The sequence below is a fragment of the Culex pipiens genome, chromosome 3, assembly GCF_016801865.2.
Source record: "Culex pipiens pallens isolate TS chromosome 3, TS_CPP_V2, whole genome shotgun sequence".
In the NCBI taxonomy this organism is placed as follows: domain Eukaryota; kingdom Metazoa; phylum Arthropoda; class Insecta; order Diptera; family Culicidae; genus Culex; species Culex pipiens.
Window position 1 is genome coordinate 61,828,968 of NC_068939.1, and position 17,763 is coordinate 61,846,730.

The 17,763-nt window shown below is 36.5% G+C and overlaps 1 protein-coding gene across 4 annotated transcripts in view; it reads left to right on the top strand.

The window, feature by feature from the left end:
• Positions 1–15,202, top strand: part of LOC120414500 (WD repeat-containing protein 47) — a 202,546-nt gene extending 187,344 nt beyond the window's left edge. For 3 of the 4 annotated variants that reach the window (XM_039575701.2, XM_039575699.2, XM_039575700.2), the window contains exons 8-11: positions 2,628–2,654; positions 6,479–6,875; positions 6,935–7,158; positions 13,605–15,202. In XM_039575701.2, the coding sequence (XP_039431635.1) occupies positions 2,628–2,654; positions 6,479–6,875; positions 6,935–7,158; positions 13,605–13,830 (874 nt within the window). In that variant the 3' untranslated portion in view covers positions 13,831–15,202. The remainder of the gene's footprint in view (positions 1–2,627; positions 2,655–6,478; positions 6,876–6,934; positions 7,159–13,604) is intronic. The other variant, XM_039575703.2, reaches the window with a different exon arrangement.
• Positions 15,203–17,763: the final 2,561 nt, after the last annotated feature.

Genomic DNA, 17,763 nt, shown 5'->3' on the forward strand with positions numbered 1-17,763 from the left:
TTGGTCACTTTTGAGTTATTGATGCAGTTTGGTTCAAAATCGTCTGCTCTTTTTAAAGAGCCTATAACATCCAGTATTTTGTTCTAGAAATCAGGAGGAAATTCAGTTTTTTCGTGGAAACTTAACACGTAACCTTATGTGTGGGACAAGGTTGATTGATATGCACGGTGTCGTGCTTGAATCATAGGAGACGGGTATCAAGTCGTCACCAAGCACGCATGTTTTTCAGTAGCTATGGTGATGCACGTCACTTTTTTCTTTTCTCGTGCTTACTTTTCTGGTAAGCACGTCACTTGACAAGCACATAACTGCACGTGTGCTTATTTCAAGCGGACTTTTTTGAAACTTCAATAAATAAGGTTTGTAAAATAATAATTTTTTACATTAAAAAGCTCTTTTATATTTTAGATTGAGAATAAAACACATAAATTAATGGAAAATTCGACGGCAAATCAAATCGACTTTACAATCTAGCCGGGAGTGTTATTTGCCGGTGCTGAGGCCTGTTGTTGGTTGCGATAATCCTGTCTTAAGTTGCCGGATGCAGTTTCCATCGCTGATTTCCGCGGATGGTTTCGTTTTTGAACTTCATGCCGGTTCCGGGTTTTTGGATGACCAGCGGACTTTGCTAGTTCCAACAGGTAGGCGTCTTGGCTATTCGTCATCGCTCAGTGGCGGCCCCAGCAATTGCTTATGCGAGTAACCCTACTTTGAAGGTAAGGCCTGAGGGTGGTCGACCACCAAACTACGGGTTGTAGTCCTTTTACTGATTCATGCTACTTAGTCCGACAAATCAGTGGCAAGGTGGATGCTCTGTGACTGGCTTCTTGGTTCCAACGATGGCAAAGCGATAGCTTTTTTTATAATCTGCGCTCTACAAATTTAACCGAAAACATGTTTCATGTTTTTGAAGTACTCGGGTTTTGAGAACCGTTTACTAATAAGGCCATTTTATCACACCAGTTTGAGCTTGGACCAACTCTCATCGAGTTCGTTGATTACATCCTTTGTGGCTGTGTTTAAAACTGTAATTTAAATATAAGCACGCGAAATCATAAGCACTGCGTGCTTAACATAAGCACGCGCACTGCTCAGCAATTTGTCATGTGCAGAGCCAAATCAAAGTACACTTAGAAAATTCGTGAGTGTCTATTCATCAACCCTGGTGTGGGACAATTTTGGGCGAGACCTGCGCCACCTGCTGCAAAAATCCTAAAGCGATGTTTTCCCCCATACATTTTTGCGATTTTCCCCATATAAACTTCAACGATGAAAAGCGACCCCTTAGCCTTAACCGATTTGGCTCAAAATTGGCACAGTTACTTGTTTTTGACTAAAGCATCGATCCAGGGGGTATCTCTTGCGATTTTCCGAAATTTTCAATTTTTCTTGTCACCGTAGTATGCAGTAATTTTTGTTTTGAGGGCTATTTTTAAAGCATATTTTTACAAGTAACTTCAAACAAATAAGCGAAGAAAAGAAAAAAAATCATAGATAATTTTAAAAGAGCTGAATTTTTTTTTGTTTCTCTAGAGAACTGCTCGCAGCTCTGAACCTTCTTGCAACAACCATGCCATCATTTCGAGCCCATGCGCGTACTTTAATTGTAGATTTTTTGTTTGTGTCTAATTCGGCATAGTTTGCCGCGTCGTAACGCCATCTATCGTGCCGAAAATTGCACCCTCTCACCTCGATCGCACCTGCCGTCATCATAATTATCACATCACGTCAACAGCAGATCTTTCTGAGTACACTTCTACTCTCATGCTAGGTTTCCTAGCATCGTTCCCAAAATTTGGCCCCATCAACTTTTTCATGACAGCACCTCAACTTACCGCGCGCATGGACCATTCTCACCCCCTAACGTTTAAAGCAATTTTGAGGTTGTGCCTTGCATGCAAACTTTGCCCAAAGATTGTTTATCTTTCAAGTTCTCATCGCGGTCCCAGCAAGCCTTTGAGGCGACGACCATTTTACATTCCGCACACACACACATACGCACACTTGCACAAGTGCACACTAGTTTATTTGTTTATTTTTTTATTCTGGAAGTTAATCAACCATAGCAGTAAACTCACGCATAGTACGATAATTTATATTTTTTGTAGTTCTGTTAAAAAATATCAATTTTTCCTATTCTATTATTCTATTGTGACAAAATATTCTTCTTATCAGTGCTAAAATCTACATTAAAGCACTTGTTAAGAAAAGTGAAATTTTTCGACCCTGTTTCCCCGACCTGAAGTAAATCGTATTCAAATAGTAATTTATACAACAAGTTGCAAAAACTATATTTTTTCAGCATCAAATGTGACAAAAAATGACTATAACTTTGACACTTTATCAAAAAATAGGGATTTATTTTGTGTTTGGTCTCAAACATTGAAAAAGATTTTTATAAACCTCGTTTAAAACATTTTGAATTCGTACCATCCGCAAGTTTGCTGCTACGGCAAGGTGCATTCATCATCAATCGAGGGAAGAAAATAGTCCATTAACCGATGTCAGCTGTTTTCTCATGTCTGTCTCCTGTGTTTGTGTGTGTGCTTTTCTCGTTTTTTTTTTCTTTCTTCTCAACTGTACACAAAAAAATGTCGGTGTGGGGTCGCTGGAAAAATCCCATGCAGCAAAAGATGTGAAAGCGGTGCAAGTTGGTGAGCGATTATCTTCTGTATTGTTTTTTTTCGTCTTCTCTTTTTTTACTCGCATTTTGATTGATTCTCGTCCACCCACGGTGCAATGTGATATTGTGATGTGTTGATTTTCGAGAAGTGAATACTTAAACTTATCTACCCATCTCAGTCGTTGATTGCGGTGCATTGTTTGGAGGCCTAATTAATAGAGCAATTTAGTCATCTTTTACTTCCACTTTAATTTAATTTAAACAATTATCTGAAGCAAAGTATTTTCTAATTGTCAAATTTAAAAACATGACGCTTCTTCAGTTTAATAGTTCTAATTGTTTGTTTATGTTTTAAAGATTGCGGTATCTGTTTAACAGTACTTTATCCCGATTTTTGAATGGTTATTTTTTAATTTGGATAAAACTTTGTCCATGTCAAAAGAGGCAATTATGCATCATTTTTTTTTAATACAAGTTTCCATACAATTTTGGGGCTGGACAAAATGTGTATGTTAATGTATGAAGTTTTGTATCTTGAGATGGGATTTTTTGATCGATTTGGTGTCTTCGGCAAAGTTGTAAAAATGGCTTTTCGGAAAAAAAACAAGTATACACTGAAAAAAAATTCCATCTTTTTTATTTAACTTGTAATCACCTAATGTTATATTCCCAAAAAACCTATTACTTAATATTCGATTTCTTATAACATTACATCGAAAAATAGTAAAGTTTTTTTCGATTGCAAATTTTTAATAGCTTTTTAGTTCAGGTTTTCGATATTTTCCATTTTTTGTTAATAAAACTATTAACCATTGTTTCCGAAAAGTCCTTGTCAAAACCTACAATTTTGCCCCAGACTTGATATTCGATCAGAAAATCCCTTCTCAAGATATAGAATTTCATCATTCCACCTAGTGCGTCCATCCCGGGAATTCCCGGGACAAAAATCCCGGGATTTTTCCAAAACCGGGAAATCCTGAATCCCGGATTTTTTTTTAAATTTGTCCCGGGAATTCCCGGAATTGAAAAAAATATCAAATTTTGACCCGGAAATATATTTTTTGTAGAAATACATTAATAGTTGAATACATAATAAACGATAAGAATTTAAAACCATTAAAATTTGCTTTCGGTATATATCAGCAATAATTTGACTTATTATTAAAAATGGTTAAATTTGAGTTTACAGATTCACAAAATTCCTAGTGCATTAAATATTTTTTATTTATCTCTCTATATTTTTGAAAGACTGGCTATTACATTTATGAAAATTTATAATTTAAAAAATCGCAAAAAAATTAAACTATTCAGAGTTTAGTCCCGGTTTTCCCCAGTTGGCCAAAGCAGAATAAAAAACAAAAAATATATATTTTTAAATTGTTTTAAGGGGTTACATACAAGTAGAAAATGCAAAAATCTTATTACAGAACATTTATTAAATCCACTTGAAAGATGGTCACTCCTGAAAGTTTCATGAAGATATCTCATTATTAAACATAGTATGAGACGATTTAAGCACAAAATTGTGCCATGCGCAAAGCAAACTGACAAACTTTGTGAACATTTTTTTTTCTCAAGATAGGATGGACCAAATTGGCTGAAATTGGATTTTGCATATTTGAAAAATGCAGGAATCAAAAGCTCTCTAGCTTTTATATGAAAAACATAAAAATATTTTTATCTTATTTAAAAATAAACTTTTTTGAATATCGGCCTTCGTCAGGCACACGGAACCGGTTTAACGAGTGTTCACCAAAATTATGAGCCGATTTGGTCAAAGGAGTGTTGAGATATCGTGGCACCCATTTTTTTAAACTGCCAACTTCAAATTGTTATATCTCGGCAATGGTACAACAAAAAGTTTTCAAATTTATTTTGTTGATAGATGAAAATATATATTTTAATGTCTTGAAAATAGATTTAAAAAAGTTTAAATGTGTTCTCATACCAACCTCTGACATTTATGCCGATTTACATTTATTTAACCCCTTAAGCTATTTAAAAGCTGTAGTCTATGTTTAGATTGAAGTGTAGATTATCACCAATTGATATAATTGAGCTGATTCTATGGTTTTATGCTTGAAAACATAACAAATATAATGAAAATATAGATTTTATGACTGTTTTTAAAAAAAATCCCGAGATTTCAAAAATATTTTTCCCGTTTCCCGGGAAATCCAAAACCCGGGAAAATTGGACGCCCTATTTCACACATTTTCATACCTATTTTGTATGACCTGCCCTAAAATTGTATGGAGACTTGTATGGAAAAACTAATGATGCAAATTGACTTCTTTTGACATAGAAAATAATACAAATAAAAAAATACAAAGAAAAGACCACTCTTCAGTAAAAATTATAAATAAATGACAAGTTTTTCAGCAGTATTTTTTTTTTGAAGGAATTATTCAAAAAATAATGGCTTTTTGTGGTTTTTATTCACCAAATTTAAAATGCAAAATTGAGTTGGCATATTCATTTGGCAGTTCAAAAGAGATTTCAAGGCTTGATTGCATCAGAAACGGACAAAAATATTCTTTTGTATCTTTTTTATATCTTTTGCACTTGTTTAATGTCACCTGTAAATAGAGGTGGGCAAAATCGCTCTTTTTTAGGAGCCGCTCATTTTCGCTCGCTCATGAAAAAGAACCGCTCTTTTGAACGGCTCATTCGCTCATTTTCAAAATTTTGATATAAAGGTTATTTTTAAGAATGGTGTGGTTTTCAAAGTTAGTTTACATTGGACTTTTATAAATCACTTGTAAAATATCTAAAACCTAGAATGTCTCTATGTCAAGATTTCTTCTCGAACCTCAACGTTGGAATGGCTATCAATTTCACAATTGCGTTTATTTTTGCTAAAATTTAACTAGTGCTGCCATTTTATTTGGGAAAAATATTCTGTGAACTCTTTTTCTGCATTTTGATTTAATCGATAAAGTCTATAAACGCTGAAGTTTAATTGGGCAAGACATTTTTTTCCAAAATCTCTCAGCTTTTTAGTAGATTTTAGGTAATATTTGACAAGCTAAGCAATTTTAAATGTTCAAATTTTTTTTCGGATAATACTTTAATAAACAATCAGTTGTACAATGCAAAGTTTTTTTTTCATTTTGTTTAGAAAATCATTTACTTTTGGAAGAAAAGAAGGAAACTGAAAATGAGTTTGAAAACTATTAAGTGGTGTTTGGCAGCAATGCTATATTGGGATTATTTTTTATCAACAATTATTTTTCAATTTGGAATTGCATGGTTAATTCTAAAAACAAATTTTATGCTACAATTAGTTCGAAATTCAATAAATTATATTTATAAATAACAAGTTTAAAAATTAATCCATCTTGGAATGGATTTTTTTTAAAGACGGAGTTCAAAAAAGAACCGTGGTTCTTTTTTTGAGAGCTATGGTTCGTTCGCTCTTTTTAGTGAACCGGCTCTTAGAGCGGCTCGCTCTTTTTTTACCCACCTCTACCTGTAAATATTAAATATCATCAGTAAAAAAAAATAGCAGACATATTTTTTTATTTATTATGACTAATTTCGTGGTTTGTTTTGCAATTAGAACTGCTTGTTTTTTTAAAGTAATGATCTAATGAGCCAATCTTGTTTATTTTTTTTGGTATCCACCCCAAAAGATTTTTTACTGTTTAAACATTCGATTTGTCAACAACAAAAAATTGGTCAAATTTTAAAATATGTTGAGTTATTTTTCTCAAATAAATAGCATAATCCAACTCCACAACTAATTATGTCTACATTTTCCACACCAAATATCTGATTGTATTTTTTTCAATTTAAATGACATGTATGCCTTTACCACATTAATCTTGACCAAATTTTCCCACACTCTTCCAGGGAAGACCACACCACGTACCAGCCGACGGTCCTCTTCAAGCGGACGAAACACCACAAGGGCTCCATCTACTGCATGGCGTGGTCCCCGGTGGGTGACCTGATCGCGACCGGTTCCAACGACAAAACGGTCAAGCTGATGCGCTTCAACGAGAACCAAAAGCAGCTCGAGGGCCAGGAAATCGAACTGACGATGCACGACGGAACGGTCCGCGATCTGTGCTTCCTCGAGGACACCTCCAACAAGTCCAGCCTGCTGATCAGTGGCGGCGCCGGCGACTGCAAGATCTACGTTACCGACTGTGAAACGTCGACGCCGTTCCAGGCGCTCAGCGGCCACGGTGGGCACGTGCTGTCGCTGTACAACTGGGGCAGTGTCATGTTCGTTTCCGGATCGATGGTAGGACCGAATTCTTACGTTTGTATTTCAAACAATCTAATTTTTAATATAATTTTTAGGACAAATCGGTTCGATTTTGGGATCTGCGGACGCGCGGTTGCGTCAACATGGTCACACCGGCGACGTCTCCGGGCTCGCGGCAGGGTTCGCCGGTGGCGGCGGTGTGCGTCGATCCGTCCGGACGGCTGCTGGTGTCCGGTCACGAGGATAGCTCGTGTGTGCTGTACGATATCCGTGGAAACAGGCCCATTCAGTGCTTCAAGCCGCACGCGTCCGATGTGAGGTAAGCCAACAGTAGACAAATTTTAAGCTAAATGGGGAAATTCGGCGAGTTTCAACTTTTCTTTTCAAATCTCTAGAAACAAATTCTCCCATAAAGTTTAAGGTCCAGCACACGGATAGAAATCCTGTAAGCAAATTCGGTAACACTGTGTTGTTGAATTCGACAACATGTATGTTTTCAAAATTGTCAACATTTTTCTCGATTTCGTAGCATTTTTTTTTCAAAATCGCATCTCGGTTCGCGGCTAGTTCCTCAAGTCCAATCTTATTAAGACAGTCCTGTAAATCGATTGGAGAGGGTTTCAATCTGGGTGGACCGTGGAGAACCGATGTATGGCCGGTTTTTCACCGGAACTTTTGTTTCGACGATTTTTAAATTTCCTTATGGACAAATATCGACGAAAAATTTCGCTCAGACAAAAAAAAAATGATTAGTTTAATAACCAATTCTGAAAATTATTTTCTGGATGATCAAAATCTTGTGAAAATTAGAATTGCAAAACAAATACTTCTTGAATTTCTTTGCCTACTACGTCCGTCGACCCGAGTCTCAAGCGAATATTTTCCGAGAGGAGAGAATCTAAAAAAAAAAACAAGCTGGGTGCTCTTTTGGCTTACGCTACCACTGTTTGCCGTTAATTTGTATTTATTCATGTGGAAATTCCTTTCAAATGTGTCTTTAATGTTGTGATCAAAACAAAGCCGATCGCAAACATTTTTGACTCAGCTTTGAGCGACTTAACGCAATCGGTCTCTCTGAACCATTTACTGTGCTGTGGGCAGTGAGAGCGAGAACAAAGAGAGAGTATTCAGTAGTGATCGGTGTGGAAGTGACAAACAGTAGGAAACGTTCAGAGCAGTTGTTCGTTGCGCTCGATTTGTGATCACGAGTGAATGAGTGTTTTTGGAGCAATCAGGACCGTTGCTCTCAGGCGACATTACGACAGTTTCCAAACAAGTAGAGGAACCCTTTCTAATCAAACACCTATCTTCGTCATGTGAAGAGTTTGATGCTCGCTTAAAGCTCCAAAAATACTATTTAGGATATAAACTTACCAGCAACAGCATCGCCTCGAGTAAGCACGCGAATTTATGCCATTTACTGGCCAAAAAGATCAAATTTAGGGTAGAGTAGTCATCAATGAGACACGGGGAACAATGATAAAATGGCTCTCACAAGTCGTAGTTTAAACCAATCAGGCTCATATTTGGGGGAAAGGTGTGTGTACTGGATACACGTCTGCCATATTAGTGGCTTTGGTTATGGACGCTCCCTTGAAAAGTAATTCATAAATGTTTGATTATTGGGTGTAAAAGTAAATTATGGACAAAAAATACTTTTTCGCTCGTAGACTGCCATTTACACCAAAACTAATATTTCTTCAAATTTCTTTCAACGTTCCATAGGGATTAAGTTGGGCTACAATGTCCTTTCATTAGATTTGGCCAAAATTTAGAATATACCCAGAATCCAGGGCTGTCTCATTGTTCCCCACTCATTTCAGCCCATGGGGAACAATGAGACACTTTGATTTTTCTTCAATTAACTTTTCAAAATCTGAGGAAATCTTTCAAAACATGAATTAAAAGTGATTTTTGGCATATTTATAGAGTTTAAACTTCATTTAACCAAAAATACTAAGTTATTTGGTATTAATATATGGATTATACAAAATTTCAATACTTTTTAGTGTAACTTTTGTTATTATAAATTTCATGTTGGCAAAATTGCTCTAAAATGTTCAAAGCAAGTCACCTGCAATGGAACAATACAAAAACATGATGTTTTACTAGAAAAATGTTGATTTTCGTAAAGTGTCTCATTGTTCCCCAGCTGTCTCATTGTTCCTACCAAGTGCGTCTACAATGAGACAGTTGAATAACTCTGGCTGTAGATGTCGGATCGATCTCATATTTTGGTCAATGTTAGAACACATTAAAAGAAAGATAATGCAACTAAAAGCTCATTAAAACATGCTAATGAAAAAATTAGAAAAATCGTTGAAAGTTGAAAACCAAAAGTGTCTCATTGATGACTACCCTACCCTAATGCACTTTTGATCATAATTTGTATTTTGCGAGACCATTTCTCATCATTTTGGTGGCACACACATCCACACGCAAGATGAGAGCTTAACTGCTTAACAAAAGTCGCCATCAATATCTTTTCACTTGCGCTAACGTTTTCAAAGCGCTTTAGATATAAAATTACTTCCAACTACCGGCAACATGTTCTTTTGCACATTAGTTAGTCACTCACTTGAAAAATAATCCCGAAACATGTAAATAATTAGCAAGCGCCATCAAAAAAACAAACGCGCCGAGTCTTTTGACGTTTGACTTTTGACGACCCATTCCAATCGAAGGCTGAAGAAAACCGAGCGAGAAGCGAAGGCAAATATAGAACAAAGGGTGGCCACCAACACCACCAGCACCGCCTGTTGGAGTGAGCCAGTGATGTCAGGAGATTTTCTCCATAAATGATACTTTTCGTGAGTGTTCGCTTAACATTTCATCAATTTTGGCAGCACTAAGCAGACCCAAAAGAGCGCTGGAAGAAAAAAAGAACTAAGCTGAAAATAGGAAAATGGGCGTGGCCCAATGCACTCGACTGATTAGAATGCATTTGGGATTTTTTTAATGCTTGTAAAAGGAATAGCATAACTTTTAATAAAAGTGAAAATAAACAGAAATGTTCACAAAAAGTTGCTCTACTCGTTGATTCAAACACGACCGCTAATTAGGCCCCTACTGTATCAAGGAGTTTTGAAGAACTTGTCAGGTTCTTGGTTATTCTTTGATTCGTTTTTGCTTTTGAAAAAAATGAAATATAATTTATTAAAATGATCTCCGCGTCAGAATAGTAACTAATCCGGAATTATTCAAATTTTGAGCATGTAATTCAATCATTTCCGAATTATTCAGTATTGGTGTAATTGTGTGTGTGTGTGTGTGTGCGACCAACCAAACGGGACCACGCGGTCGCTTCTTACAAATTGAGTTGTTTCCATGTATTTTAGATTTTGTATACATGCAAATAACTCGCATAGGCATTTGGACGGTGTTAGCTCTGTCGCGCTTCGGTGACCCATTTCCACGCAGGCTAGCCATGCACGAGGTACCTCAGCTTGAATCGACAAGCCCCGCCCTAAAGAACGTTTGCATCAATCGGATTCAAACGTTATTTAGAACTTCCAAGCCCTTGTCAAATGGACAAAGGCCCAGCGTGTATATAGTTTGTAGTAATAGTATTCCTAATTCTACCAATCCAAAGGACGGGGGATCGAACCCCGGTTCGAGCGACTTTGATTTTTCGTTCATGTTTAGAGTTTAAAAAATTCATGTTTCCTTAATTTTCTCGTTGGGAGCAGATGGGAATCGAACCCAGGACCATTCGCTTACAAAGCGAAAGCCGTAACCAGTCAGCCACGGCTGCTCCATAATAGGGACAACACTAGAACGCTCTCACCAAATTCTGGGATCATCCATCCGGCTCCGTAAACTCATGTAATCCCCGCTTCCTTTGCATCTCTTGCGTTGCCGGATGTGGCCGCCAAGTGGTCCACCACAGACACGACTGTCTCCGTCGCCGTTGAACTGGTTTCCAGCTACCGCAGCCACCTGTCCCTGATTTCCTCCGGAGTAAGCTCCACCTCGAATCGCTTCTTCTTCGCTTGAGATACTTCCACTTTAAAAAAATGGGCAAAAATACGTGACGGATTGAAAAATAAACGCGCCCGCACATCACAACTACTACGATCACACCTTATTCAGTATTGGTGTTTTTCCGTAGAAATTCGTGTAATTCCGTTTTTCGAGTAATTCTAATTACTTCTAGCCGTCCGTTAGTCAGAAATGATTTTTTTAAACAAAAACACCAAATTGGCCTGAATAATCAGGGGGCAAAAATATTTTTTTTTTTTTCATAAAACTTCAAAATGTTAATGAAAATTTAAGTTTAATCAACTGAAAACCAGTTAAAATGCATTTTCCCGCGTTTATAATCATATTCAGCATGTTTGAACTCCTTTGAAAACATTTTAAATTTTCATGAAATACCAATGTACAGTCCCACGAAAAGTTTTTTTTTGCGAAAAAAAAAATTCCATCAATACCTCGGTATTTTAAAAACTAATGATTGGAAAGCAACTGTACGCCTGTAAAATGCATGTTTAAACACTTTTCCATCCAAATGTTAAAACCACTGGCACGGACCTTGTTGCGTGCTCTTCGGTTGACGTCCACGTAAGGAACATCCTGGAAGGAGCGTAACTAACTACATCCGTAGTTCTGTTAGATCATCCGAATTATCTTGATCAGAACAGTATAGCTCTGGTTCCTTGCGAGTGTCCTATTTTCTTACCTCCACGTTGGCTTGGTTTTCATGATGACCTAGCTGGTGGCCTGTGGAAACGGATCGTAAACCTTTGACCACCGCGGGTCAGAGTCGAGACGGCTAAAAGAAAGGGGCGCAACAATGTGGGAAAGGGAAGTAATTTGTGATTGTAGACGGTATTGTTTTGATTCGCAGTATGTTGAGTCAACTGCTGTGGATGTACCTGAAACATCGCACAACTCTTCATTCTCAGCTACCACCTATCTCCTATTTTTATTTTGCTCTTCTGATTCCCAATTCTTCACTGATTCTTCTATTTAATATCCAACATTTGATTTTAATTTTACTAACTTTTGATTCTCTTATCTCTCAAAGCTTTTCCAATCTTTTCTATCAATTGATACTGCTGTAACAAACTTTGTTTTGTTTTTTTTCCTTAAAAATATACTTTTCCTTAATGTACTAGTAATATCAAGTCTATTTATCATTCGCCTAATCTTTTTTGATTTTATTGCGAATTTATTTATTTGAATAATTCTTTATCTGTCCTATAAATTATCATTACTAAAATCTAAGCTTTATCATTACTAAAATCTAAGCTTGTTTTGTACCTCTATTTATTAACTATTGTCTAATTTCACATCTAGTACATCTAGCTTCTCATTTTTATTCTTCAAAATACGCTCATCATTCTCTTACTATTGATACTTGATTTTTATAAAATAAATTCTCTTTTACTGTCAATTGATTTCAATCTTCACCCTTTTTTTTCAAACAAGTGAGGTTTGAGCCCTTACTCAATTTATGGAATGGTTAAAGGATTAACACAAATATTACTATTGTATTTTTGGTAAACTTTTATAACATGCTTAGGACCAAAAATTGTAACAAAACACCGTAACAAAAGAAATAGCAACAGATAAACAGACTCAACAATAGCACGGGATTGAAACTCGTCTGAAAAACCTGTATCATTTTCTCATTCGGAACAGTGGCGCCACGTGGTGGTAGCTGCCCTGTTTATTACACTGTGAAATTATCCATGGCCAATCCAAGGAACCAGAAGGTGACAACAGAAATGTCCGTCCAAAATGAGTGCTGCAAAAAAAAACTTATTATTTTTAACAAATTTTCAAACAAATCAGCAACGAATTACAAGTTTGACAGTCGAACTACACTTAAAAGTTGGTTTTGTTAATTGTTTTTGTTTGATAGTTTTGGTCACCGAGAATTTTTGTTTTTTTGGCTTTAGTTGATGTTTTTCGGTGAGAAATGAAACAAAATTCTTCTTCGTTACGTTTCGGCCTACTTCTTGGTTTCGGCCATCTTCAGACACAAAAACTATTCCAGGCCAGGCTACTCCTGCTGGAGTGTCTGGATCGTGTCAGCTAACTAATTGTTTTTGCAAAACCGCATATTTTTAACGAAAATGTCAAAAATATTCGTAATCACCTTTTGCCTCTTGGTGGCGCTTTGTGTTAGTATGTGTGTGGTCTAATAGACCACTGGTTGTTTGCGGACGTGCACGCAGAACACAGAACAGTGAGAACTAGCGAAAATGCTTCACTTTCTTCTGATACAACTCGCCATATTGAAATTGCTTGAAGATTCATACCCGTGACAATAGGGAAGATTTCAGGAGAGAACAATACACAGTAAATAACAATTAGTTTTTGAATTCAAACTAAAAATAAAACAGTTTTTGCTTTAATGAAAGTTGATAGGCACACTATAAATGTTTAGGCGCTTATACTTACATCAAACCCTACGCAATCTACCACCCCCGGCCGAGTTAAAATGCGTAACCGGAAAAGAAGATTGCATTCCTGGCACGAACACTCAAAGCGTGTTCTAGCGTGTTGCTCGTACTGACTCAGAGCAAGGGTGAGATGTAGGTGTAAGGGCAGTGCGTGTTCGTCGGGAACCTAGTGCATAAGATCGGTCAAGGCCCGCTCTTACACTGAAAATAGCGAATAGCGAACAAGGAAAAGGCAATGTTACGCCCTATTGAAAAGTTTTTTTTATGAAATTCGAACAAATTGGAAATGAATTATTTGATAAATTTAAGCGACACATTTTAACAGATTTCCAAAAACCTTTTCTTTTTGCAGATCAATCCGCTTCTCGCCGTCCGCGTACTACCTGCTGACGGCCGGCTACGACAACAAGCTGGTGCTGACGGACCTGCAGGGCGACCTGACGATGCCGCTGCCGTCGGTGGTGGTGGCGCAGCACGCGGACAAGGTGATATCGGGCCGCTGGCATCCGGTAGATTTCTCATTCCTCTCGACGTCCGCCGACAAGACGGCCACGCTGTGGGCCCTGCCACCGATTTAAAGTGTGCATCGTTGATCGATGATTCGGTGTGGAGGGAAGATCACGTGTTTGTCTCTAAAGTGTCTGTATGATAATTACGGTAATGCAAAATATTGGACTTAAATATTACGCAAAAATGAACAAGCAGCAATGACGTGACAAAAGATTAAAAAAAAACAAACATGCGAATGAAAATCACCAAAAATGAATGAAACACGTACTCAATCGAATATAACTGCATGAAATTAGGGCGAAGGGAAAGGGGGAAGCAATAAATTGCATGAGAAAATCGTAATACAGTAATTAGTTATTTCAGTCTCGATATTTATGTACCACAACCACAAACTGCATCCTCATTTAGACAGTAAAGCAACAATATTTCCATAACGACTGCTCATTAACCGTTGTAACATGCTCACGTTGGGAGGCGTTCAAAAAAAAATATGTTGAAGATTTGCGATAAACTTTGGTGGAACTATCACTTGCATTGGGGACTTTTCTTTGTTTTTACGAATGAATCGATGCATTGATTGTGATTTCGTGTTGATTGATGCTGAGAAATTAACCACTTTTTTATTAATAAATAAGCTTAAAGGTTTCATCCAATCGAGTTTTTTTTACCAGTTTTCCCTTTTATTTTGAAGGTCAAACACAAACATTCGCTACGTGAGCAAATTTTCGCGTGAAATCAACCAATTCTCACCTCGTTAGCATCAATCATCACAGGGCGGCACACTTCCAAAATGCAACTTACAACTTGCTGCCAAAATTTGCTCTGCAAACATGAACAAGTGACGACCTCAATCGAAGTGATTTTTCGCACGAGCGGCATCCTCCCAAACAAACGAAAAGACCGAACAAATCTCACAACCATCCTAATTTCCCCTCTCTCACTAATCTTCCGAATAATCAGGTGTGAATCGCGGTGACAAACAAGCGCCAAGCTTTGGTGGCAAATTAGCAGGAAGCGCTCGTGCATCAGAAGCAAAACTAAAAGCTAATCATCATTATACACGTGTATGTTTGTGCTTTTAAGTAAGCGGCTCTACCAATTAAGGTGTAAAGTGATTAATAACTCAAGAAAGCCCACATTCATGAAACATAAGCTACTGATACTTTTTGCCCAGCTGTTAATTTTGTTAATATAATATTAAATATAATACTTGCGGTAACTGTTAGGAACGCAAACCTTAAACACAAGGAAAAAAACAACGTTAATATTCATACGATATTACGTAACGTGGCAATTTTTGTACCATATACTTTATGCTAAACAACGTTTCTTATTGGCGCGAACGAAGAAAATACCAAGAGTTGTAACCAGTGGAAAGCTACATCTGACAAGTTATGATTGTAATAAATAAAATTCAAAAAGCGTAAACTAATAACAATATAGCTTGACTTGCATTACTTTACTATCGATGACAAGCCCACCCAAAGCGACACAAACGGGGTGCTAATTGAAAAGATAGGACTCTTTCATTTAGTATTGAACGTGGCACAAGCATTCTACGACGGGGGAAGAAACAATTAGCACCTAGTTATGTGCCAATTAGCGCGGCTCATTTTCATTAGAGAGTTGGGGGAGCGAAAAGAACAGAAGCACTCAAACGAAATTCACGTGGTTAAACAAGGTAGAAATCTGGAGATTTTTTGGGAAGGCGCTCAAGGTAAAACTGTTTCAAGTGCATTTTTTTAAATAAATAGAAACAATAGATAATAGAAAATTAACCACAATTTAGAATATATATTTATTAACTGGTATAAGACTGTAGTTTTTCTCAAGATTATTTTTTTAAAACTTGTTCCGTGGTCATACATGTCCATTTATCATTTAAACAAATTTGAAATTCTTATCTCTAATGCCGGAATGACTTGATAGTCAAAATAATTCTTGCATATTGCAAATATGTGCATAAAAAACTAAATATCAAGCCTGATTTTCAAAATTTTGAAACAAAAGTATCGCAAACTTTTGATTTGAGGTGACATATGTAATTTAGAGTCTCTTGAGGCACATTCATAAGAAATTTGATGGATATGAACATGAACCCATCGATTTTCCGTCTATTCTGAAGAAAAATTCTATAAAAGAGTAATTCTCGCTGAAAGTGGACCACTATTTACACAAGGTGCTCAAAAATCAAGAGCAATGTACTTTTCCAATAGCCCCCACCAAGTTATGAAAGAAACCATGTTTGGTTGGTTGAATTTGTCCTTACCACGGCGCCACGAAGCTAAAACATTTTTTTTAATTGGTAATTTTTTGACTTAGGCGCGTTTACAAAATTGCCAATAACTTTGCAAAACTTCAACGAACCCTTGATGTTTAGGGGTGTTTTGGAAAGGAAATTAGCAGAGCTTTCGAATGCACTTGTCAGAAAAATACCGTTCCATACATTTTTTAGCCATAAAACAACAATGTATTTTTTTTTATCGAAAAACTGACAAATCCATTCGAAAGCTGAGACGATTTCACATAAAGGACCAATAAATCTAAGGTGTATGTTCCTCCTATCTTTTTTAATCTTATTTTGATTCTGAGAGCGCAGCGCTCCGTTCGTATTTCGGGTGCCCAAAATGTTGCATTAGCTTGCCCCAATTTAAGGTTTTGTCAAACAATATAGTTGCTCACTTTTTAAATGATAGTTTATTATCCAAGGATCAAGATGCACTATCGATAATTGACCAATATTTAAGGTTTTGGGTTCTGCCAGGCAATTTAATGTCGAAAAGTTGTTTTTGTTTACTTTTTTTGTTGTTAAATGCTTATTTACAATTTGGTGGACATTTTTACAGTAAAACTAATGAATGTAGCAAGTAGGAAATTTCACCACGAACATTTTTCTAGAGGAGAAAACGTAATTTTGATACTCCAACGCAAAGATATTTGAGTTTCAGTGAGAAAAAAAGTGCCAATTTGTCAAATTTCCCAGAATTAACAAGCACGGCCTATTATTTACATGCGGCATATGTTTTGGAACCCAAAGTATGGTTTCTTATAGTTATTTAGGTCGCTGAATTCAGATCTGCAATCAAATTTCAGATAAACAGTGAAATTTCGAGCCACACCCATAAGTTATTTGCGGTAATATGCTGTAATTTTAATCGCTAGTGAATTCGGTCATATTTCATCTTTTGCTCACCTTTAATAGATATTTTACTCACGGATTTTTTTATGAAGAATGTTTTTTTTCAAGTTCTGATTGTTTTGAGAATGTCAGAAAACCTCGTTTTGTGATTTGGCTGGTTTCAATGTAAACTTAAAAATAAATGAAAACTTTAGATTTTTAAGGATTTTTTTTTGTGATTTCCATAACTTGGCAAAGAATAGAAAAATCTCTCCCAATCATTTTCACTACATGCAAAAAAAATTTTAGGCGTGGCTCAAATATCACTGTTCACTGTTTATCTGAAATTTGATTGCAGATCTGAATTCAGCGACCTAAATAACTATAAGAAACCATACTTTGGGTTCCAAAACATATGCCGCATGTAAATAATAGGCCGTGCTTGTTAATTCTGGGAAATTTGTCAAATTGGCACTTTTTTTCTCACTGAAACTCAAATATCTTTGCGTTGGAGTATCAAAATTACGTTTTCTCCTCTAGAAAAATGTTCGTGGTGAAATTTCCTACTTGCTACATTCATTAGTTTTACTGTAAAAATGTCCACCAAATTGTAAATAAGCATTTAACAACAAAAAAAGTAAACAAAAACAACTTTTCGACATTAAATTGCCTGGCAGAACCCAAAACCTTAAATATTGGTCAATTATCGATAGTGCATCTTGATCCTTGGATAATAAACTATCATTTAAAAAGTGAGCACCTATATTGTTTGACAAAACCTTAAATTGGGGCAAGCTAATGCAACATTTTGGGCGCCCGAAATACGAACGGAGCGCTGCGCTCTCAGAATCAAAATAAGATTAAAAAAGATAGGAGGAACATA